Source organism: Stigmatopora argus, chromosome 20 (genome assembly GCF_051989625.1).
Source record: "Stigmatopora argus isolate UIUO_Sarg chromosome 20, RoL_Sarg_1.0, whole genome shotgun sequence".
Taxonomy (NCBI): domain Eukaryota; kingdom Metazoa; phylum Chordata; class Actinopteri; order Syngnathiformes; family Syngnathidae; genus Stigmatopora; species Stigmatopora argus.
The window spans coordinates 4,519,954-4,543,931 of record NC_135406.1 but is presented as its reverse complement, the minus strand read 5'-3'; the positions used below and the strand labels follow the sequence as shown (position 1 = coordinate 4,543,931).

The following is a 23,978-nucleotide window of genomic DNA, read 5'->3' as shown; positions in this document are numbered from 1 at the left end:
AAGAATCATTTCACTATTGAATGGCAGATGATTGATTAAATTAAATGTGTACGCAAGCTGCCAATAATTATAATGTACACTTAACACCATAAAACTATCATTAAAGTGTAGAAATCTTCCAAAAAAAGAAGACGATTAGTTTCGGAAGCAATATAGACAGGCAATGGACCGTTCATCGATGATTTATTTGGAAGCGAAATCGGGAAAACAAAGTAGAAGCAGGAATTGTTTACGTCTGCTTTTGGCGCTTTATTTGTACGTCATATGGCGTTTGCGCAGGCGCGTTATAATGGGCTTCCCCTTGATGACGTCAGAGGGAAACCCTCGTTGACACTGACACCGGCGACCCGGAAGTGGAACTTCGGAGCGGAACAAGAAGCGAGAGACGAATTGGTTTGTCGTGCTTTCTTTTGTTTGTTTAATGTTTTTCGGCGTTTTATCGCACGATCTAAATGGGGAATTTATAGTAAAAACAACCGAGTCACGTTTGATGGATTACACGAACAGAAGTCTGCATGAAAGGAGTTTTTGGGAGGTTTTTCGGCTGATTTTTTGCACTCGATGCAGGCTGCACAACGAAAGTCACGAATAAGGTGAGAAATGCTGCAATTTTCTACCACAAACGTCTCTTCATGTATATTTCTACTTGTAAAACGTGCACTTTATTCTGTTCATCTTGATCTTCATATCCCATATCAGATCAAAACATTTAGCTAACCTCCACAATTTAATGAACCATTTCCTCAATTCATAATTTATTTGATTATCTGCCACAAAATGGGAAAAAAACTATTCTAGATATATATGAAATGATACTCATGAAATCTGCAAATGCAGACTGGTTTATTTTTAAATATTTCACAATGACAGATTGGCTCAAATATTAATTTTCCATGAAAGGCATAACCCAATAATGGCTAAACAGTATGTAAAATCATATTTGTGACATTTGATGAAATAGGCTGGTTTTATTTAACGATAAAATTATTTTGCGGGCGGGGTTTATTTAAATTCATTGGGCATGCGCAGTGCGGCCGAGGGTGTGTTTTGACTCTTGAAGGGGAGTGTTTTTGTGCGCGGAGCTTGGAAAAAAATGCATTCGGGGTGGACCGGTGGGCGTGTCTGGCCCAGACTCCGCCCACTGACTCCAGCGCCGAAGGTGCAAGGCTTGGAAGGCTTGGAAGGCAAGGGGATTGCAAGGGTTTGAGTCGACGTTTTGCCTCATTTCATGCCGAAGGGGCGTGGCCAATTTAAAAGTGCATGAAATGAAGCCAAATTGCTCGGATAAGAGTCCAAATGTCTTCCCAACACTCTTGGTAGTCACTTGCCTTGCATTCCAAGCCTGAAAATTGGAAAATTTAATCTGACAATATGCCAATGAGCTTCCTTAGCTCCGCCCACTGGGTAATATTCTCCTCTTTTCTTGCCCTTTGAAGCTTAAATAAGTGATTGGGATGTGAAATGATGTGCCATGTTGATCGATTTGTGTCCATATTGCCCATATCGACCCCCTTGTATACTTTTTCCAATTGTTGTTAATATTTTGTGAGATTTTAGTGTTGTGTTCATAGTCAGTTGGATTGAGTAGACAGATTTCATAGATTGTGACTAAGTGGAGTGGTTACCTCCTTCGACCCTTGGCCCCCAACACCCCAATAGTACCTGATATGTGTCCAAAATGTTAGATGCATCATACCAATTGTGTATTATGCACTATTGTGGTCAGTAGATGATTGTCAGGAGTGGGTAGTAGAGCCCCCAAGTTACCTGAAGGTGACCCCCAACCCAAGCAGGGTACCTATTAAAGTGTCCTAACTGGTCAAAATATTAGATATACCCTCGACCCAGTTTTTTTGTGGTCATAGTGTATAATAGCAGAATAACAGACTTCATATTTAGCTGAAGTCGACCCCCCACTACCTCTAAGTGTACCCAATGAAGTGTCCCAAAAGGTCAAAACATTACAAACGCCCTCAAGCTATAGTTTATTTGGTCATAGTTTCTCTTAGTAGCTAGACAAATGTCATTGTGTAGCAGAATGCCCCCCATTGACCCACAGATGTTTCTAATAAAATGGCCACAAAGAAATGGTGAAATTTAGTACCATCCCAGATTGTTTGTACTTGGTTGAGCTGACTTTTTCCCCCTCCCGAGCATCTCAATAAATGTCAAAGTTGCTCAAAATATTAGGTATATCTCGGCTTTTATGTTTTGACAATGTGCACTTAATCTAATTTTGGTCAGTAGACTCCCAATCCAGGCAAAGTGTGCAAACGACCAAAGTATTAGGGACCTCCGAGGTGTCTCATCGGCACAAAATGACTTTTTTTCTAAATGTTTTGTGTTTAAAACATGCGATTTCAGTCAAATTGCATTAGTGCTAACAAAAAAATGTCTTTGTTTACATGAGCGGAGGTCCGGAAGATGGAGTTGCTTCCACGTCCATCAACCTGCGCGACGCAAGTGCTAACAAAGGTAGGAAATGCTCCACTAAATGTATATTTGTATTGAAAAAAATGTTTTTAAGATTTATTTAACATGCTGGTAATGTAATAGCTTGAAATAGAATCACATTTATTTGACCACCTGTGAAAAACAAGAACTTCTTTTGTAGAGCTAAAAATAATCATCCATGTTGTATTATATAAATGTAATTGTAGGTCTTAAAGTTCAAGATGCTAATGCTATTTTCGCGCTCGCATCATCTTATGTAAAGTTACATATAAATATTGGCAAGCTAGTTATGTGTTCAAGATACTAATGTTATTTTTGCGCTCGCATCATCTTATGTAAGGTTACTTATAATTACCGGTAGGCTAATTATGTGACTGTAATGTCGTATAAATGTAATTCTTGGTCTTAGAGTTCAAGATGCTAATGCTATTTTCACGCATCATCGTATGTAAGGTTACTCATTATCGGTAGGCTAATTATGTAGCTGTAATGTCATATAAATGATAGAATCGTCACTGACCGCTCTCGTTAAATGCGTTACAGTTCAAGATGCTAATGCTATTTTTGCGCTCGCATCATCTTATGTAAAGTTACATGTAAATATTGGTAGGCTAATTATGTGTTCAAGATGCTAATGCTATTTTCGCGCACGCATCATCTTATTTAAGGTTACTTTTCATTATCAGTAGGCTAATTATGTATCTGTAATGTCGTATAAATGTAATTCTAGGTCTTACAGTTCAAGATGCTAATGCTATTTTCACGCATCATGGTATGTAAGGTTACTTTTCATTATCAGTAGGCTAATTATGTAGCTGTAATGTCGTATAAATGTAATTCTATGTCTTTACAGTTCAAGATGCTAATGCTATTTTCGCGCTTGCATCATCTTATGTAAGGTTACTTATAAATATCGGTAGGCTGATGATGTGACTCTAATGTCGTATGAATGCTAGAATCGTCACTGACTGCTCTCGTTATCGTCTTCTTGACAGGATCGGGGACATTTTGGACGTGCACGGCGCCACCAGACGGGCCCGCGTTGCAGCCGATCGCTTTGGGACACTCGCGTGTCCTCACTGGGTATGTGACGTCTCACACTTGAGCTTCTGCAGTGACCGACAGTGGCATCTGATGCTGTCAGAATGTCAAAAAAGCCATTTTTTGCTAACAATATATTGTTGAAATTTAATCAGTCTTTGTCTTTTTTTTTGCTAAATACATCCTTACTAAGTTTAAAATAGTTTTTTTCCTTTAAAATGTGTCTTTTTGGGGCATAAAAGGGCCACCAAAAAGCGCTCTCAGAACGGTCAGGAAAAGTGGCCTCAGAAAAGCAGAAAATCTGCCCGGCAACGAGACGTGTCACGGCTCTGCCATCCAATCAGGGGCCCTAGAAATGGGACTTAGCCACCTCCCCTCAATGCAAATTTGGATTTAGCCCCACCCTGGTCCCGCCCACCCCGGACAGCCAATCACAGCACGGCATTTGGTCGACCACGCCCCTTTTGGGCTTAAAAACAGCTTTTTGGGGACTTAAACCCCACCCCCTTCTACAAAGCCAGCCCCCTCAACTTAAGCCCTGCCCAGCAACGATATGGCCCACCCACTCCCAGAGAACCAATCAGGTGGCAGCATACACCATCTATTTCCTTATTCTACACCAATCAGCAAATATACACCCATACACAGAACCAATCAGGTTGCAGCATACACCTTCTACTTCCTTATTCTACACCAATCAGCAGATTTACACCCATTTTTCCACCAATCAAATTGCTCTTGGCTAGTCATTTGCATAGCCTCTCCTATTCTTAAAATGTTTTATAAAAATATAAAATTATTATAGAATAAAAATTATAATAAATAAAATATGGGAACAAAGAAAGTTTTTTGTGTACATATTTATTTTTATTTGTTTCAGAGCAAAAGTCCAGATGTGAAGTCCAAAGTGAGAGGTCTTGAAGTTCTTCTTCCAACCAGTAGGAGTCGCACCGGAGCCGAGTGTGGAGACTTAAAGACAAAAAAAGTAAGTTAAAAGTGCATTCAAATAAGTGTGCAAACGGCGTTAAGACTTACCTTAGCATGATGCGATGTGTCACTTGTTGTTGAATGGAGCAGGAGAGCATCATTTGGACTGCAACTGTGAAAGAATAACATTGCATTTAAAACAATTGTCACAAGTACAAGTCCACAAGGAGTCAAAACTGATTGTCCTTTGTATTTTATTGGCAGAATGCAACAATGAAGATAATCAACTCGTTGTCTCACAGGTGCAGCAGTTGGGGCGGGTCAAGGCGGATCTCCAAAATGGCGTCTTCACTTGAATGAGTCTGCACACAAGAAAGTGGGCGAGCATTTCATTCAGTCTTGTTTACAGTGTTAATGGTCCACATTCACTCACCTTTGCAGTGCAATCAAGCCAGAAGAATTCTGCTTCAGTCACCTTGAGCTGCAGTGCCCTCCGGTGGACACGAGGAAACTAGTCAGTAAAAGAAAGTGCAAGGTAAAATCATAGTTCAGAAGCGTCGCGCAAAAAGACGTCAAAGTTGGACAATGTTTACGTCCGCCATTTTGTGTTGCAGTGTGCACCAACCTAGTGGACGTCGTCGTGGATGAAATCCAACTGCAAGAATCAAAGACAGGAGTCAAAATTGGACATGGTTAGTCATCTTAACTTAATCTTTGTTGCTCTACTTTCACCTTCTGGAATAGAATAAGACAGTTAGATTTGCACGTGGATCAATTGTTTGCTCGTTTCACCTGTGCTCACCTGCAGGGTCGGACATCTTCGAAGTGGCCTGCAAAAGAAAAGGAGAAAGAGTCAAAAAGTGTCAAAAAGTATGGTTAACAGCCATTTTTGGTGCCAAGTGGATCAGCTGGCAGAATACTTACCGATGCAGCCTGTGGGAAGAAAGTAGACCATTAAGTATTTTCGAGGTTGATTTGGAGTATTTTAAGTACTTACTTGCTTCTTTTTCCACATGTGAGCTGTTACAACAACGGAAATGTAAATTAGTCTCAAATAAAAAGTGAACAGACTTGGGAATACTTACTTTGGCTTTCCAGCGTGGAGCGACGCAAAGCTTCCTTTCAATGAAAGAGGACGACTGCGCAATTACTTCCTCTTTAAATAGTTTTTCGGAAGTGACGTAATTGCGCACAAAAAAATAAGTTTAAAAAATAATTTAGACGCGTCCTTCAATCAGAAAAGTAAGTGGCCAGGGATCGTACCCGGACCTTTCACACCGTAGTCACTTTCTCTATCCATTAGACTAATGAGCTGATGTTGAAGGTGAATCTCAGAATGTATATCTCCAATTTTTAGTCACTCACATTCGGAAGACTGTTAAAAAATAGGTTAAATATGACTTCTAATTTTTCACCGGAAAAGCATTGGTGGTCGAATGGTTAAAGACACTGAATGCAAATACATTGGGATCGGGTTCGATTCTCTCTCTTACCAACTCTTTACCACTCTGGCATTTATGTTCGTAATTTCAGCTGCGAATGAGAATCGAACCCGGGTTGCCTGCATCGCAGGCAATGTCTTATGCCAATCGCCACCTTGACTGGATTTCCGCCGAAATTTTACACATAGAAAAGTGATAAATAACAGCAGCCAAGGACATTGCAGGAAGCAAGGCCACAAGAGGGCAGCAAACATACGTCTATTCAGGCACACTCGTGGGACAATATGTGAGATGAGGTATATTGTACTAGAAAACAGTATAACAAGGAGTTATAGTTGGAAAAGCAATTGCAGTGTAATGTTTAAAACTGCCACAAGATGACAGCAAAACACCATATGTCTGTTCAGGGACACTCAGGACAATATGTGAGAGGAGGAATATTATACTAGAAAACAGTGTACGGTTGGTTGGAAAAGCCATTGCAAAGTGCAATGCCTTAAAACAGCCACAAGAGGGAATGAAGTTTAACATGTCTTGTCGAGAATAAAATAGCATGTCTTCATACTCGCCTACAGAGTCACAACACAAAATCAAGGAACTAAGAATTTTTGTGGTTTATTACTTTATTGGAGAGGTCTCAAGATGAATATTGCACATAATTTGTATGAGGAAGTTGGGGGTGACGCTGGGGAACACATTGAAAATAAAGTTCGACCAAATACACAAGCGTCTTGTCTGCTTTTGTCATGAAATAAACACAAAACAATGTTGGTGGTCATAGGATGGCAAGTGGAAGTCAGCCGTCTGCCTGCAGGAACAAGTCCAGTTTGCACCAAGAGAGGAACAAGCATTAAAGCTGCACCTGGCTGCGAATAAATGGATAAAAAAAACAATGAAATGAGAACGTGTTCGATCGACCGAACAGTTGACGCATTAACAATGACGATAATATGAAGCGGATGAGTCCATTCACATCATTTGTCCATGATTTTGACACGCTTAACAGTAGCACATTCGTCTCTTGTTTCTATTGACCGAATAGTACGCCTAAAAAGACTACATTTATCTAAAATTATGCGCAGGAGACGAATTGTTTTGATCGGCTGCTGTTTACCACGACTTCCGCATTCGGGGATCTTCTTCTTTCAATAAAAGACGCTTTGCAAACAACCGTTGGGATTACAGTGCCCTCGTGTGGACTGGATGTGCAATGACGGCCCTGTTTCTCATAAACGACTGTTTATTCGACCATTGTCTTTTCCTCCAATATAAGAAGGCAATTTTCGTCCATTTATGGCAGTATATTATATTGGAGGAAAATTCCTCTTGCTATACATGGACGTTTAGAGGAGGAAAATAGACATATTCTAACTTGTGGTGGTTTTAAGGCATCAATGACTTTTCCAACCAACTCCGTATACTGTTTTCTAGTACAATACACCACCTCTCACATATTGTCCCATGAGTGTGCCTGAAGACATATGGTGTTTTGCTGTCATTTGTGGCAGTTTTAAGAAGTACACTCTGCAATTGCTTTTCCAACCAACTCCTTGTTACCAGTGCATCACTGTAGTATATTCATACACTTCGCTCGCATCATATTGTGCTAAGTATGCCTGATCAGACGTGTGTTTGCTGCTCTCTTGTGGCAAATATTGGACATTGCTCCCTGCAACGTACTTGGCTGCTATTATTTATCAGTTTTCTATGTGCGAAATTTCGGCGGAAAATCCAGCCAAGGTGGCGATTGGCATAAGACATTGCCTCCGATGCAGGCGACCCGGGTTCGATTCTCACTCGCAGCTGCATTAACGAACATAAATGCTAGAGTGGTAAAGAGTTGGTAAGAGTGAGAATCGTACCCGAGCCCAATTCGTTCTCAATCAGCGTCTTTAACCATTGGACCACCAACGCTTTGCCAATGAAAATTGTAAGTCATATTTAACCTGTTTTTTGACAATCTGCCGCATGTGAGTGAATGAAAATCGGAGATATACATTCTGAGATAAAAACGTTGACATCAGCTCATTGGTCTAATGAATAGAGTAAGTGACTACGGTGTGGAAGGTCCGGGTACGATCCCCGGCCGGTCACTTTTCTGTTTGAAGGACGCGACTAAATTATTTTTTAAACTTTTTTGTGCGCAATTACGTCACTTCCGAAAAACTATTTAAAGAGGAAGTAATTGCGCAGTTGTCCTCTTTCATTGAATGGAAGCTTTGCGTCGCTCCACGCTGGAAAGCCAAAGTAAGTATTCCCAAGTCTGTTCACTTTTTATTTGAGACTAATTTACATTTCTGTTGTTTTAACAGCTCACATGTGGAAAAAGAAGCAAGTAAGTACTTTAAATACTTCAAATCAACCTCGAAAATACTTAATGGTCTACTTTCTTCCCACAGGTTGCAATCGGTAAGCATTCTGCCAGATGATCCACTTGGCACAAAAAATGGCTGTTAACCATACTTTTTGACTCTTTCTCCTTTTCTTTTGCAGGCCATTTCCAAGATGTCCGACCCTGCAGGTGAGCACAGGTGAAACGAGCAAACAATTGATCCACGTGCAAATCTAACTGTCTATTATTCTATTCCAGAAGGCGAAAGTAGAGTAACAAAGATTAAGTTAAGATGACTTACCATGTCAAATTTTGACACCAGTGTAAAGTGTGTGACTTTAGTGCAAATGATCCCAGTTCGAATCTTATGCTTGTGCCTTTTTGACTTTGCTATTCTTTAATTTTTCTTTTTTTTCACATGAAGATTGCCTTGTTCTATATAATTTTGGTGTTTTTTATTTTTTTAAAGAAATAAAGCTTTAAAAAAAAAATAGACAATTGTGATGTCATCGCCTAAACCCTATTTAAACGCGAGGCATTTCTTTATTCAAGCCTGCCTGTCTCTCTCCACACACTGTAAGAACACGGTGAATATTCACAATTATTTAAAGACTCCTGATTGCAATCTTAATAACTGTTATTCTGTTTAAATCATATCTACTTTTCAGCATGCTGGCACTTTCGAGCTATGAGAAGAACAAAGTTCATCGTCTGTTAGGAGGTAACTATTAAAAATTTACACAAATTAACAAAACAAGTGCAATAATTGTCTCCTTTGTGTCCACAGGCACTCATCTTAAGGTAAGTGGGCAACATGACTTAAATGATCCACTTCGATACAAAATGGCAGACATCCTATTAACATTTAATTTAAAAACGCTCAACTCTACTTACCATGTTGCTGACGGTTTTCCCTTTTCTGTTGCAGATCTCCACCAAAATGGCTGACTCATCAGGTTTCTTGCTGGCTGTACGTACTCCTATTCAGCAGATGGCAGTGCAACACAACTGGCGGGAGGTTAACTAATTTAATCCGTTGTGAATCACTTGTAAAAGGTCGGTATCTGCCATTCTGAGAATAAAATATAATAATAATCGGACATAGGCCCTGTCGTCATTATCAACAACACAAAAAAGCCAGTAACTGCGTGTGACGAAATTGATGGTGCATCTCCATAAGCTGCATTTACTCGGCAAAAGACCTAAATAAATGCAAGTTACGGACTTGAAATTTGGCATTCTGCTGTTGTGGGTACAGATCGCTGACCTCTCATTTTCCTCTCACTGTCTTTCACCTACCTTACTTCAGTCAGCTAGTAGGAGGCAGATCACCACCCAAACATCTTTTCATATTACTGCAGAAGGCAATGTGTGTTATGTTACCGTAAGTTTAGATTTCCGATGGATGTGGGGAAAAACTGACCTTAAGCCTATCTGTCCGTGCTTCGTGGGACCTATAGCGTCTGCCAGAGGGCAGCAGCTGGAACAGATAGTGACCAGGGTGCTAAAGGTCCCCTATGATGTTCTTGGCTCACCTACTTCCCGTAGAAACGCCATCAGGAAGTCCAGAAGTTTTCAGCTGAGTCCTCCACCTGTGATGCATGTTTTTTATGAATGCTAATAAAATTGAGTGAAATAACAGTGTCGCGAGGAATTAGTATTAATTATTTGGTTAAATCAATTCGTTTGTAATGTAATCTAGTACACACATGAAAGCCCATTTTTACGCTTCTTAATTTCATAAATTTAAACTGCTGTTCAATTATACCAAAATAAACGCATAATACCAATCAGATGCCATTTATATACTCTTAATACGGCAACAAACAAAAACCTTACTGATGTCATGCATTTAAATCCTCGCCGTTGACGGGGAAATGTGTTCGTTTCCTGCCTATTTCTTCCACTATCACTGATATGAATAATAATTAAATATCTAATGTCCAAAATCTTGTTTCAATATTTATATTGTCTTAAAAACGAAGATGAAGGGAGAACGGTAATGCTGTTGCCCAGAAAGCAGATTAACTCGCGCAAATGTATAAGGCTGTTAATATAACTATATATGTTAAGCAATAAGGTTTTCATTAAAGTGGGAATCTTTCGTAAAGAAGAGTGATTGGAAGGAAAGTCATTTTACGTGGCTCAATTTATTGAAAAGTAATAAACCGTTCGAATTATTTGGAAGCGAAATCGGGGAAACAAAGTACTAGCAGGACTTGTTTACGTCTGCTTTTGTCGCTTTATTTATACGTAATATGTCGTTTGCGCAGGCGCGTTATCGTGGGCATTCCCGAAATGACGTCAGAGGGAAATCCAGGTTGACACTGGCACCGGCGACCCGGAAGTGGAACTGGGAGCGGAAAAGAAAGAGAGAGACGAATTTGTTTGTCGTGCTTTCTTTTGTTTTTAAACTGTTTTTGGCGTTTTATCGCATGATCGAAATTGGGGATTTTACAGTAAAAACAACTAAGTGACGTTTGATGGTTACATGAACAGAAGTCCGCAAGAAAGGAGTTTTATTCGAGGTTTTTTGGCTATTTTTTTGCACTCGGTGCAGGCTGCACAACGAAAGTCACGAACAAGGTAAGAAATGCTGCAATTTTCTACTACAAGCGTCTTTTGATGTATTTTTCTACTTGTAAAACGTGCACTTTATTCTGTTCAGCTTGATCTTCATATCCCAGATCAGATCAAAACATTTAGACAATCTCCACAATTTAATGAACCATTTCCCCAATTTATAATTTATTTGATTATTTGCCACAAAGTGGAAAATAACTATTCTAGATATATATCAAATGATACTGAAAATCTGCAAATGCAGACTGGTTTATTTTTAAATATTTCACAATGACAGATTGGCTCAAATATTAATTTTCCATGAAAGGCATAACCCAATAATGGCTAAACAGTATGTAAAATCATATTTGTGATGTGTAAATGAATCCAAATTAATAATTTTTCATAGTTTTTAAAGATTGCTCCTGAGGAAAAGCTTGACAGAAAATAATGCATGGGTTAATGTTGACATTTGATGAAATAGGCTGGTTTTATTTAACGATAAATTATTTTGCGGGCGGGGTTTATTTAAATTTATTGGCCATGCGCAGTGCGGCCGAGGGTGTGTTTTGACACTTGAAGGGGAGTGTGTTTGTGCGCGGAGCTTGGAAAAAAATGCATTCGGGGTGGACCGGTGGGCGTGTCTGGCCCAGACTCCGCCCACTGACTCCAGCGCCGAAGGTGCAAGGCTTGGAAGGCTTGGAAGGCAAGGGGATTGCCAGGGTTTGAGTCGACGTTTTGACTCATTTCATGCCGAAGGGGCGTGGCCAACTTAGAAGTGCATGAAATGAAGCCAAATTGCTCGGATAAGAGTCCAAATGTCTTCCCAACATTCTTGGTAGTCACTTACCATGCATTTCAAGCCTGAAAATTGGACAATTTAATCTGACAATATGCTTATGAGCTTCCTTAGCCCCGCCCACTGGGTAACATTCTCCTCTTTTCTTGCCCTTTGAAGCTTAAATAAGTGACTGGGATGTGAAATGATGTGCCATGTTGATCGATTTGTGTCCATATTGCCCATATCGACCCCCTTGTATACTTTTTCCAATTGTTGTTAATATTTTGTGAGATTTTAGTGTTGTGTTCATAGTCAGTTGGATTGAGTAGATAGATTTCATTGATTGTGACTAAGTGGAGTGGTTACCTCCTTCGACCCTTGGCCCCCAACACCCCAATAGTACCTGATATGTGTCCAAAATGTTAGATGCATCATACCAATTGTGTATTATACACTATTGTGGTCAGTAGATGATTGTCAGGAGTGGGTAGTAGAGCCCCCAAGTTACCTGAAGGTGACCCCCAACCCAAGCAGGGTACCTATTAAAGTGTCCTAACTGGTCAAAATATTAGATATACCCTCAACCCAGTGTTTTTGTGGTCATAGTGTATAATAGCAGAATAACAGACTTCATATTTAGCTGAAGTCGGCCCCCCACCACCTCTAAGTGTACCTAATGAAGTGTCCCAAAAGGTCAAAACATTACAAACGCCCTCAAGCTATAGTTTATTTGGTCATAGTTTCTCTTAGTAGCTAGACAAATGTCATTGTGCAGTAGAATGCCCCCCATTGACCCACAGATGTTTCTAATAAAATGGCCGCAATGGAATGGTGAAATTTAGTACCACCCCAGATTGTTTGTACTTCGTTGAGCTGACTTTTTCCCCCTCCCGAGGGTCTCAATAAATGTCAAAGTTGTCCAAATATTAGGTACATCTCGGCTTTTATGTTTTGACAATGTGCACTTAATCTATTTTTGGTCAGTAGACTCCCAATCCAGGCAAAATGTGCAAACGGACAAAATATTAGGGACCTCCGAGGTGTCTCATCGGCACAAAATGACTTTTTTTCTAAATGTTTTGTGTTTAAAACATGTGATCTCAGTCAAATTGCATTAGTGCTAACAAAAAAATTTCTTTGTTTACATGAGCGGAGGTCCTGAAGATGGAGTTGCTTCCACGTCCATCAACCTGCGCGACGCAAGTGCTAACAAAGGTAGGAAATGCTCCACTAAATGTATATTTGTATTGAAAAAAATGTTTTTAAGATTTATTTAGCATGCTGGTAATGTAATAGCTTGAATTAGAATCACATTTATTTGACCACCTGTGTAAAACAAGAACTTCTTTTGTAGAGCTAAAAATCATAGTGTATGTTTATTATATAAATGTAATTCTAGGTCTTACAATTCAAGATGCTAATGCTATTTTCACGCATCATCGTATGTAAGGTTACTTATCATTATCGGTAGGCTAATTATGTAGCTGTAATGTCATATAAATGCTAGAATCGTCACTGACCGCTCTCGTTAAATGCGTTACAGTTCAAGATGCTAATGCTATTTTTGTGCTTGCATCATTTTATGTAAAGTTACATGTGATTATTGGTAGGCTAATTATGTGTTCAAGATGCTAATGCTATTTTCGCGCACGCATCATCTTATTTAAGGTTACTTTTCTTTATCAGTAGGCTAATTATGTATCTGTAATGTCGTATAAATGTAATTTCAGGTCGTACAGTTCAAGATGCTAATGCTATTTTCGCGCTTGCATCATTTTATGTAAAGTTACATGTAAATATTGGTAGGCTAATTATGTGTTCAAGATGCTAATTCTATTTTCGCGCTCGCATCATCTTATGTAAGGTTACTTTTCATTATCAGTAGGCTAATTATGTATCTGTAATGTCGTATAAATGTAATTCCAGGTCTTACAGTTCAAGATGCTAATGCTATTTTCGCGCTTGCATCATCTTATGTAAGGTTACTTATAAATATCGGTAGGCTGATGATGTGACTGTAATGTCGTATGAATGCTCGAATCGTCACTGACTGCTCTCGTCGTCGTCTTCTTGACAGGATCGAGGACGTTTTGGACGTGCACGGCGCCGCCGGACGGGCCCGCGTTGCAGCCGATCGCTTTGGGACACTCGCGTGTCCTCACTGGGTATGTGACGTCTCACACTTGAGCTTCTGCAGTGACCGACAGTGGCATCTGATGCTGTCAGAATGTCAAAAAAGCCATTTTTTGCTAACAATATATTGTTGAAATTTAATCAGTCTTTGTCTTTTTTTTGCTAAATGCATCCTTACTAAGTTTAAAATAGTTTTTTTCCTTCAAAATGTGTCTTTTGGGGGCATAAAACGGCCACCAAAAAGCGCTCTCAGAACGGTCAGGAAAAGTGGCCTCAGAAAAGCAGAAAATCTGCCCGGCAACGAGACGTGTCACGGCTTTGCCATCCAATCAGGGGCCTTAGAAATGGGACTTAGCCACCTCCCCTCAATGCAAATTTGGATTTAGCCCCGCCCTGACCCCGCCCAACCCGGACAGCCAATCACAGCACGGCATTTGGTCGGTCACGCCCCTTTTTGTCTTAAAAACAGCTTTTTGGGGACTTAAACCCCACCCTCTTCTACAAAGCCAGCCCCCTCAATTTAAGCCCTGCCCAGCAACGATATGGCCCACCCACTCCCAGAGAACCAATCAGGTGGCAGCATACACAATTTACTTCCTTATTCTACACCAATCAGCGAATTTACACCCATACACAGAGAACCAATCAGGTTGCAGCATATACCATCTACTTCCTTATTCTACACCAATCAGCAAATTTACACCCATTTGTCCACCAATCAAATTGCTCTTGGCTAGTCATTTGCATAGCCCCACCTATTCTAAAAAGTTTTATAAAATTTTAAAATATAAAATAAAATTATAAATAAAATATAGAACAAAGAAAGTGTTTTTTTGTACAAGTTTATTTTTATTTGTTTCAGAGCAAAAGTCCAGATGTAAAGTCCAAAGTGAGGTCTTCAAGTTCTTTTTCCAACCAGTAGGAGTCGCACCGGAGCAGAGTGTGGAGACCTAAAGACAAAAAAAGTAAGTTAAAAGTGCATTTAAATTAGTGTGCAAACGGCGTTAAGACTTACCTTAGCATGATGCGACATGTCACTTAATGAATTGAGCAGGAGGGCATCATTTGGGCAGCAACTGTGGAAGAATAACATTGCATTTAAAACAATTGTCACAAGTTGAAGTCCACAAGGAGTCAAAACTAATTGTGCTTTGTATTTTATTGGCAGAATGTAACAATGAAGATAATCAACTCGTTGTCTCACAGGTGCAGCAGTTGGGGCGGGTCAAGGCGGGTCTCCAAAATGGAGTTTTCACTGGAATGAGTCTGCACAGAAGAAAGTGGGTGAGCATTTCATTCAGTCGTGTTTACCGTCATAATGGTGCACATTCACTCACCTTTGCAGTGCAATCAAGCCAGAAGAATTCTGCTTCAGTCACCTTGAGTTGCAGCGCCCTCCGGTGGACACGAGGAAACTAGTCAGTAAAAGAAAGTGCAAGGTAAAAATATAGTTCAGAAGCGTCGCGCAAAAAGACGTCAAAGTTGGACAATGTTTACGTCCGCCATTTTGTGTTGCAGTGTGCACCAACCTAGTGGACGTCGTCGTGGATGAAATCCAACTGCAAGAATCAAAGACAGGAGTCAAAATTGGACATGGTTAGTCATCTTAACTTAATCTTTGTTGCTCTACTTTCACCTTCTGGAATAGAATAATAGACAGTTAGATTTGAACGTGGATCAATTGTTTGCTCGTTTCACCTGTGCTCACCTGTAGGGTCGGACATCTTCGAAGTGGCCTGCAAAAGAAAAGGAGAAAGAGTCAAAAAGTATGGTTAACAGCCATTTTTGGTGCCAAGTGGATCAGCTGGCAGAATACTTACCGATGCAGCCTGTGGGAAGAAAGTAGACCATTAAGTATTTTCGAGGTTGATTTGGAGTATTTTAAGTACTTACTTGCTTCTTTTTCCACATGTGAGCTGTTAAAACAACGGAAATGTAAATTAGTCTCAAATAAAAAGTGAACAGACTTGGGAATACTTACTCTGGCTTTCCAGCGTGGAGCGACGCAAAGCTTCCATTCAATGAAAGAGGACGACTGCGCAATTACTTCCTCTTTAAATAGTTTTTCGGAAGTGACGTCATTGCGCACAAAAAAAAGTTTAAAAAATAATTTAGACGCGTCCTTCAATCAGAAAAGTGACTGGCCAGGGATCGTACCCGGACCTTCCACACCGTAGTCACTTTCTCTATCCATTAGACTAATGAGCTGATGTTGAGGATGAATCTCAGAATGTATATCTCGGATTTTCAGTCACTCACATGCGGAAGACTGTTAAAAATAGGTTAAATATGACTTCTAATTTTTCACTGGCAAAGCATTGGTGGTCGAATGGTTAAAGACACTGAATGCAAATACATTGAGATCGTGTTCGATTCTCACTCTTGCCAACTCTTTACCACTCTGGCATTTATGTTCGTAAATGCAGCTGCGAGTGAGAATCGAACCCGGGTTGCCTGCATCGCAGGCAATGTTTTATGCCAATCGCCACCTTGGCTGGATTTCCGCCGAAATTTCACAGTTAGAAAAGTGATAAATAATAGCAGCCAAGGACATTGCAGGAACCAAGGCCACAAGAGAGCAGCAAACATACGTCTATTCAGGCACACTCGTGGGACAATATGTGAGATGAGGTATATTGTACTAGAAAACAGTATAACAAGGAGTTATAGTTGGAAAAGCAATTGCAGTGTAATGTTTAAAACTGCCACAAGATGACAGCAAAACACCATATGTCTATTCAGGCACACTCAGGACAATATGTAAGAGGAGTTCAGGTATTCTACATTAATACGTAGTTGGTTGGAAAAGCCATTGCAAAGTGCAATGCCTTAAAACAGCCACAAGAGGGAATGAAGTTTAACATGTCTTGTCGAGAATAAAATAGCATGTCTTCATACTCGCCTACAGAGTCACAACACAAAATCAAGGAACTAAGAATTTTTGTGGTTTATTACTTTATTGGAGAGGCCTCAAGATGAATATTGCACATAATTTGTAAGAGGAAGTTGGGGGTGACGCTGGGGAACACATTGAAAATAAAGTTCGACCAAATACACAAGCGTCTTGTCTGCTTTTGTCATGAAATAAACACAAAATAATGTTGGTTGTCATAGGATGGCAAGTGGAAGTCAGCCGTCTGCCTGCAGGAACAAGTCCAGTTTGCACCAAGAGAGGAACAAGCATTAAAGCTGCACCTGGCAGCGAATAAATGGATAAAAAAAACAATGAAATGAGAACGTGTTCGATCGACCGAACAGTTGACGCATTAACAATGACGATAATATGAAGCGGATGAGTCCACTCACATCATTTGGCCATGATTTTGACACGCTTAACAGTGGCACATTCGTCTCTTGTTTCTATTGACCGAGTAGTACGCTTAAAGAGACCAAATTGATCTAAACTTAGTCAAGAGACGAATTGTTTTGATCGGCCTCTGTTTACCAGGACTTCCGCATTCAAGGATCTTCTTCTTTCAATAAAAGACGCTTTGCAAACAACCTTTGGGACTACAGTGCCCTCGTGTGGACTGGGTGTGTAATGACGGCCCTGTTTCTCATAAACGACTATGAATATTTTTTCTCCTGCGTTAACCTCAACCCTTTTAAAACTCGAATGCGTTATTTTGTTTATTACATTTGGATGTTTTGGTCCCAGTCAATCATGGACAATAATAATTAACGACAGACGTGCGTTTTGAAAGTGCGTTGCAGTGACGTCATAAAAAGAGAGCAGGAAGGTGAAAGGTGAAATAAATTTATTTTCCTCCTCTAAACGTCCATGTATAGCAAGAGGAATTTTCATCCAATATAATATACTGCCATAAATGGACGAAAATTGCCTTCTTATATTGGAGGAAAAGACAATGGTCGTATACACAGTCGTTTATGAGAAACAGGGCCGTCATTACACATCCAGACCACACGAGGGCACTGTAGGCCCAAAGGTTATTTGCAAAGCGTATTTTATTGAAAGAAGAAGATCATTGAATGCGGAAGTCGTGGTAAACAGCAGCCGATCAAAACAATTCGTCTCCCGCGCATAATTTTGGATAAATGTAGTCTTTTTAAGCGTACTATTCGGTCAATAGAAACAAGAGACGAATGTGCTACTGTTAAGCGTGTCAAAATCATGGACAAATGATGTGAATGGACTCATCCGCTTCATATGATCGTCATTGTTAATGCGTCAACTGTTCGGTCGATCGAACACGTTCTCATTTCATTGTTTTTTTTATCCATTTATTCGCAGCCAGGTGCAGCTTTAATGCTTGTTCCTCTCTTGGTGCAAACTGGACTTGTTCCTGCAGGCAGACGGCTGACTTCCACTTGCCATCCTATGACCACCAACATTGTTTTGTGTTTATTTCATGACAAAAGCAGACAAGACGCTTGTGTATTTGGTCGAACTTTATTTTCAATGTGTTCCCCAGCGTCACCCCCAACTTCCTCATACAAATTATGTGCAATATTCATCTTGAGCCCTCTCCAATAAAGTAATAAACCACAAAAATTCTTAGTTCCTTGATTTTGTGTTGTGACTCTGTAGGCGAGTATGAAGACATGCTATTTTATTCTCGACAAGACATGTTAAACTTCATTCCCTCTTGTGGCTGTTTTAAGGCATTGCACTTTGCAATGGCTTTTCCAACCAACCGTACACTGTTTTCTAGTATAATATTCCTCCTCTCACATATTGTCCTGAGTGTCCCTGAACAGACATATGGTGTTTTGCTGTCATCTTGTGGCAGTTTTAAACATTACACTGCAATTGCTTTTCCAACTATAACTCCTTGTTATACTGTTTTCTAGTACAATATACCTCATCTCACATATTGTCCCACGAGTGTGCCTGAATAGACGTATGTTTGCTGCCCTCTTGTGGCCTTGCTTCCTGCAATGTCCTTGGCTGCTGTTATTTATCACTTTTCTATGTGTGAAATTTCGGCGGAAATCCAGCCAAGGTGGCGATTGGCATAAGACATTGCCTGCGATGCAGGCAACCCGGGTTCGATTCTCATTCGCAGCTGAAATTACGAACATAAATGCCAGAGTGGTAAAGAGTTGGTAAGAGAGAGAATCGAACCCGATCCCAATGTATTTGCATTCAGTGTCTTTAACCATTCGACCACCAATGCTTTGCCGGTGAAAAATTAGAAGTCATATTTAACCTATTTTTTAACAGTCTTCCGAATGTGAGTGACTAAAAATTGGAGATATACATTCTGAGATTCACCCTCAACATCAGCTCATTAGTCTAATGGATAGAGAAAGTGACTACGGTGTGGAAGGTCCGGGTACGATCCCTCGCCAGTCACTTTTCTGATTGAAGGACGCGTCTAAATTATTTTTTAAACTTTTTTTTGTGCGCAATGACGTCACTTCCGAAAAACTATTTAAAGAGGAAGTAATTGCGCAGTCGTCCTCTTTCATTGAATGGAAGCTTTGCGTCGCTCCACGCTGGAAAGCCAAAGTAAGTATTCCCAAGTCTGTTCACTTTTTATTTGAGACTAATTTACATTTCTGTTGTTTTAACAGCTCACATGTGGAAAAAGAAGTAAGTACTTAAAATACTCCAAATCAACCTCGAAAATACTTAATGGTCTACTTTCTTCCCACAGGCTGCAATCGGTAAGTATTCTGCCAGCTGATCCACTTGGCACCAAAAATGGCTGTTAACCATACTTTTTGACACTTTTTGACTCTTTCTCCTTTTCTTTTGCAGGCCACTTCGAAGATGTCCGACCCTGCAGGTGAGCACAGGTGAAACGAGCAAACAATTGATCCACGTGCAAATCTAACTGTCTATTATTCTATTCCAGAAGGTGAAAGTAGAGTAACAAAGATTAAGTTAAGATTACTTACCTTGTCCAATTTTGACTCCTGTCTTTGATTCTTGCAGTTGGATTTCATCCACGACGACGTCCACTAGGTTGGTGCACACTGCAACACAAAATGGCGGACGTAAACATTGTCCAACTTTGACGTCTTTTTGCGCGACGCTTCTGAACTATGATTTTACCTTGCACTTTCTTTTACTGACTAGTTTCCTCGTGTCCACCGGAGGGCGCTGCAGCTCAAGTTGACTGAAGCAGAATTCTCCTGGCTTGATTGCACTGCAAAGGTGAGTGAATGTGCACCATTAAGACGGTAAACACGACCGAATGAAATGCTCACTCACTTTCTTGTGTGCAGACTCATTCAAGTGAAGACGCCATTTTGGAGATCCGCCTTGACCCGCCCCAACTGCTGCACCTGTGAGACAACGAGTTGATTATCTTCATTGTTGCATTCTGCCAATAAAATACAAAGCACAATCAGTTTTGACAACTTGTAAACTTATACTCGTGACAATTGTTTTAAATTCAATATTATTCTTTCACAAATGCAGTCCAAATGATGCCCTCCTGCTCAATTCATTAAGTGACATGTCGCATCATGCTAAGGTAAGGTTTAACGCCGTTTGCACACTTATTTGAATGCACTTTTAACTTACTTTTTTTGTCTTTAAGTCTCAACACTCTGCTCCGGTGCGACTCCTACTGGTTGGAAGAAGAACTTAAAGACCTCTCACTTTGGACTTCACATCTGGACTTTTGCTCTGAAACGAATAAAAATAAATATGGACACAAAAAAACGTTCTTTGTTCTATATTATTTTATTTATTATAATTTTTATTTTATAATTATTTTAAATTTTTATAAAACTTTTAAGAATAGGTGGGGCTATGTAAATGACTAGCCAAGCGCAATTTGATTGGTGGAAAAATGGGTGTAAATTTGCTGATTGGTGTAGAATAAGGAAGTAGATGGTATATGCTGCAACCTGATTAGTTCTGTGTATGGGTGTAAATTCGCTGATTGGTGTAGAATAAGGAAGTAGATGGTGTGTGCTGCCACCTGATTGGTTCTCTGGGAGTGGGTGGGCCATATCGTTGCTGGGCAGGGCTTAAATTGAGGGGGCTGGCTTTGTAGAAGGGGGCGGGGTTTAAGTACCCAAAAGGCTGTTTTTAAGACAAAAGGGGCGTGGTCGACCAAATGCCATGCTGTGATTGGCTGTCCGGGGTGGGCGGGACCAGGGCGGGGCTAAATCCAAATTTGCATTGAGGGGAGGTGGCTAAGTCCAATTTCTAAGGCCCCTGATTGGATGGCAGAGCCGTGACACGTCTCGTTGCCGGGAAGATTTTCTGCTTTTCTGAGGCCACTTTTCCTGACCATTCTGAGAGCGCTTTTTGGTGGCCGTTTTATGCCCCCAAAAGACACATTTTGAAGGAAAAAAACTATTTTAAACTTAGTAAGGATGCATTTAGCAAAAAAAAGACAATGACTGATTAAATTTCAACAATATATTGTTAGCAAAAAATGGCTTTTTTGACATTCTGACAGCATCAGATGCCACTGTCGGTCACTGCAGAAGCTCAAGTGTGAGATGTCACATACCCAGTGAGGACACGCGAGTGTCCCCAAGCGATCGGCTGCAACGCGGGCCCGTCCGGTGGCGCCGTGCACGTCCAAAACGTCCCCGATCCTGTCAAGAAGACGATAACGAGAGCAGTCAGTGACGATTCTAGCATTCATATGACATTACAGTCACATCATCAGCCTACCGATATTTATATGTAACCTTACATAAGATGATGCAAGCGCGAAAATAGCATTAGCATCTTGAACTGTAAAGACATAGAATTACATTTATACGACATTACAGCTACATAATTAGCCTACTGATAATGAAAAGTAACCTTACATACCATGATGCGTGAAAATAGCATTAGCATCTTGAACTGTAAGAACTAGAATTACATTTAGACGACATTACAGTCACATAATTAGCCTCCCGGTAATTATAAGTAACCTTACATAAGATGATGCGAGCGCGAAAATAGCATTAGCATCTTGAACACATTATTAGCCTACCAATATTTACATGTAACTTTACATAAGATGATGCAAGCGTAAAAATAGCATTAGCATCTTGAACTGTAACGCAGTTAACGAGAGCAGTCAGTGACGATTCTCGCATTTATATGACATTACAGTCACATAATTAGCCTACCGATATTTATATGTAACCTTACATATGATGACGCGTGAAAATAGCATTAGCATCTTGAACTTTAAGACCTACAATTACATTTATATGATACAACATGGATTATTATTTTTAGCTCTAAAAAAAGTTCCTGTTTTTAACAGGTGGTCAAATAAATGTGATTCTAATTCAAGCTATTAAATTACCAGCATGCTAAATAAATCTTAAAAACATATTTTTCAATACAAATATACATTTCCTACCTTTGTTTGGACTTGTGTCGCGCAGGTTGATGGACGTGGAAGCAACTCCATCTTCCGGACCTCCGCTCATGTAAACAAAAATACATTTTTTTGTGAGTACAAATGCAATTTGACTGAGATCGCATGTTTTAAACACAAAACATTTAGAAAAAAAGTCATTTTGTGCCGATGAGTCATCTCAGAGGTTCCTAATATTTTGGCCGTTTGCACACTTTGCCTGGAATGTACTACTACTGACCAGAAATAGATTATGTGGGGGTCAATGGGGGGATTCTGCTACACAATGACATTTTTCTAGCTACTATGAGAGACTATGACCAAATAAACTATAGCTTGAGGGTGTACCTAATATTTTGGCCATTTTGGACACTTCATTAGATACACTTAGAGGTGGTGGGGGGGGGGCGACTTGAGGTCTGCAATTTTGCTATGATACAGTATGACCACATAAACTGGGTCGAGGGTGTACCTAATATTTTGACCAGCTAGGACATATCATTAGGTACCCTGCTTGGGGTGGGGGTCACCTTCAGGTCACTTGGGGGCTCTGCTACCCACTCATGACAATCATCTACAGACCAAAATAGTGCATAATACACTATTGGTATGATGCATCTAAGATGTTGGAAACATATCAGGTACAATTGGGGGTGTTGGGGGCCAAGGGTCTAAGGAGGTAACCACTCCACTTAGTCACAATCAATGAAATCTGACTACTCAATCCAACTGACTATGAACACAACACTAGAATCTCACCAAATATTAACAACAATTGGAAAAAGTATACATGGGGGTCGATATGGGCAATATGGACACAAATCAATCAACATGGCACATCATTTCACATCCCAATCACTTATTTAAGCTTCAAAGGGCAAGAAAAGAGGAGAATGTTACCCAGTGGGCGGAGCTAAGGAAGCTCATAAGCATATTTTCAGATTAAATTGTCCAATTTTCAGGCTTGGAATGCATGGCAAGTGACTGCCAAGAGTGTTGGGAAGACATTTGGACTCTTATCCGAGCAGTTTGGCTTCATTTCATGGACTTTTAAGTTGGCCACGCCCCTTCGGCATGAAATGGGGCAAAACGTCGACTCAAACCCTGGCAATCCCCTTGCCTTCCAAGCCTTCCAAGCCTTGCACCTTCGGCGCTGGAGTCAGTGGGCGGAGTCTGGGCCAGACGCGCCCACAGGTCCACCACGAATGCCTTTTTTTCCAAGCTCCGCGCACAAAAACACTCCCCTTCAAGTGTCAAAACACACCCTCGGCCGCACTGCGCATGCCCAATAAATTTAAATAAACCCCGCCCGCAAAATAATTTTATTGTTAAGTAAAAGCAGCCTATTTCATCAAATGTCAACATTGAGCCATGCTTTCTTTTCTGCCAAGCTTTTCCCCAGGAGCAATCTTTAAAAACTATGAAAAATTATTCATTTGGATTCATTTACATATCACAAATATGATTTTACATCCTGTATAGCCATTATTGTGTTATGCCTTTCATGGAAAATTAATATTTGAGCCAATCTGTCATTGTGAAATGTTTAAAAATAAACCAGTCTGCATTTGCAGATTTTCAGTATCATTTGATATATATCTAGAATTGTTTTTTTTTCCACTTTCTGGCAGATAATCAAATACATTATAAATTGGGGAAATTGTTCATTAAATTGTGGAAGTTGGCTAAATGTTTTGATCTGATCGGGGATATGAAGATCAAGCTGAACAGAATAAAGTGCACGTTTTACAAGTAGAAATATACATCAAAAGACGCTTGTAGTAGAAAATTGCAGCATTTCTTACCTTGTTCGTGACTTTCGTTGTGCAGCCTGCACCGAGTGCAAAAAACAGCCAAAAAAACTCGAAAAAACTCCTTTTTACGGACTTCTGTTCATGTAATCCATCAAACGTCACTCAGTTTTTTTTACTGTAAATTCCCCCATTCAGATCATGCGATAAAACGCCAAAAAACAGTTTAAAAACAAAAGAAAGCACGACAAACAAATTCGTCTC

General features: G+C 40.1%; 1 protein-coding gene and 9 long non-coding RNA genes across 16 annotated transcripts in view; 4 read left to right on the top strand and 6 right to left on the bottom strand.

Moving 5' to 3' along the window:
• Positions 1–369: 369 nt before the first annotated feature.
• Positions 370–15,639, top strand: LOC144065320 (uncharacterized). 6 transcript variants are annotated; one of them, XR_013297136.1, is made up of 8 exons: positions 370–593; positions 2,416–2,475; positions 3,450–3,537; positions 14,535–14,637; positions 14,879–14,952; positions 15,018–15,111; positions 15,191–15,268; positions 15,387–15,639. It is a non-coding gene; the product is annotated as an uncharacterized LOC144065320 (long non-coding RNA). The 6 variants fall into 6 exon arrangements; XR_013297135.1 differs by lacking the exon at positions 370–593 and having other exon boundaries at positions 2,097–2,475; XR_013297133.1 differs by lacking the exons at positions 370–593; positions 2,416–2,475; positions 3,450–3,537 and adding an exon at positions 13,613–13,704.
• On the bottom strand, positions 4,341–15,708 carry LOC144065328 (uncharacterized). Of its 2 annotated transcripts, none has more exons than XR_013297150.1 (5): positions 15,202–15,708; positions 15,010–15,087; positions 14,877–14,938; positions 14,688–14,748; positions 4,341–4,464 (listed from the first exon to the last, which is right to left on the bottom strand). It is a non-coding gene; the product is annotated as an uncharacterized LOC144065328 (long non-coding RNA). The 2 variants fall into 2 exon arrangements; XR_013297149.1 differs by lacking the exon at positions 4,341–4,464 and adding an exon at positions 14,503–14,622.
• Positions 4,529–5,191, bottom strand: LOC144065327 (uncharacterized). The gene is made up of 3 exons (XR_013297148.1): positions 4,856–5,191; positions 4,723–4,784; positions 4,529–4,594 (listed from the first exon to the last, which is right to left on the bottom strand). It is a non-coding gene; the product is annotated as an uncharacterized LOC144065327 (long non-coding RNA).
• On the top strand, positions 4,662–5,493 carry LOC144065324 (uncharacterized). Its single transcript, XR_013297142.1, has 4 exons — positions 4,662–4,798; positions 4,864–4,957; positions 5,037–5,114; positions 5,231–5,493. It is a non-coding gene; the product is annotated as an uncharacterized LOC144065324 (long non-coding RNA).
• Positions 5,222–5,681, bottom strand: LOC144065333 (uncharacterized). Its single transcript, XR_013297155.1, has 3 exons — positions 5,508–5,681; positions 5,347–5,442; positions 5,222–5,252 (listed from the first exon to the last, which is right to left on the bottom strand). It is a non-coding gene; the product is annotated as an uncharacterized LOC144065333 (long non-coding RNA).
• On the bottom strand, positions 6,464–6,974 carry LOC144065335 (uncharacterized). The gene is made up of 2 exons (XR_013297157.1): positions 6,838–6,974; positions 6,464–6,730 (listed from the first exon to the last, which is right to left on the bottom strand). It is a non-coding gene; the product is annotated as an uncharacterized LOC144065335 (long non-coding RNA).
• Positions 8,119–9,206, bottom strand: LOC144065332 (uncharacterized). Its single transcript, XR_013297154.1, has 2 exons — positions 9,091–9,206; positions 8,119–8,379 (listed from the first exon to the last, which is right to left on the bottom strand). It is a non-coding gene; the product is annotated as an uncharacterized LOC144065332 (long non-coding RNA).
• An 896-nt stretch (positions 15,709–16,604) lies between the features above and the next one.
• LOC144065334 (uncharacterized) lies at positions 16,605–17,123 on the bottom strand. Its single transcript, XR_013297156.1, has 2 exons — positions 16,979–17,123; positions 16,605–16,867 (listed from the first exon to the last, which is right to left on the bottom strand). It is a non-coding gene; the product is annotated as an uncharacterized LOC144065334 (long non-coding RNA).
• Positions 17,124–17,662: 539 nt separating this feature from the next.
• Positions 17,663–18,191, top strand: LOC144065329 (uncharacterized). The gene is made up of 2 exons (XR_013297151.1): positions 17,663–17,817; positions 17,925–18,191. It is a non-coding gene; the product is annotated as an uncharacterized LOC144065329 (long non-coding RNA).
• A 741-nt stretch (positions 18,192–18,932) lies between these two features.
• The window catches only part of LOC144066146 (uncharacterized), a 32,269-nt gene continuing 27,223 nt past the window's right edge, over positions 18,933–23,978 (top strand). The window contains exons 1-3 of the mRNA XM_077589492.1: positions 18,933–18,969; positions 19,075–19,145; positions 19,211–19,303. Coding sequence (XP_077445618.1) covers positions 18,933–18,969; positions 19,075–19,145; positions 19,211–19,303 — 201 coding nt within the window. The remainder of the gene's footprint in view (positions 18,970–19,074; positions 19,146–19,210; positions 19,304–23,978) is intronic.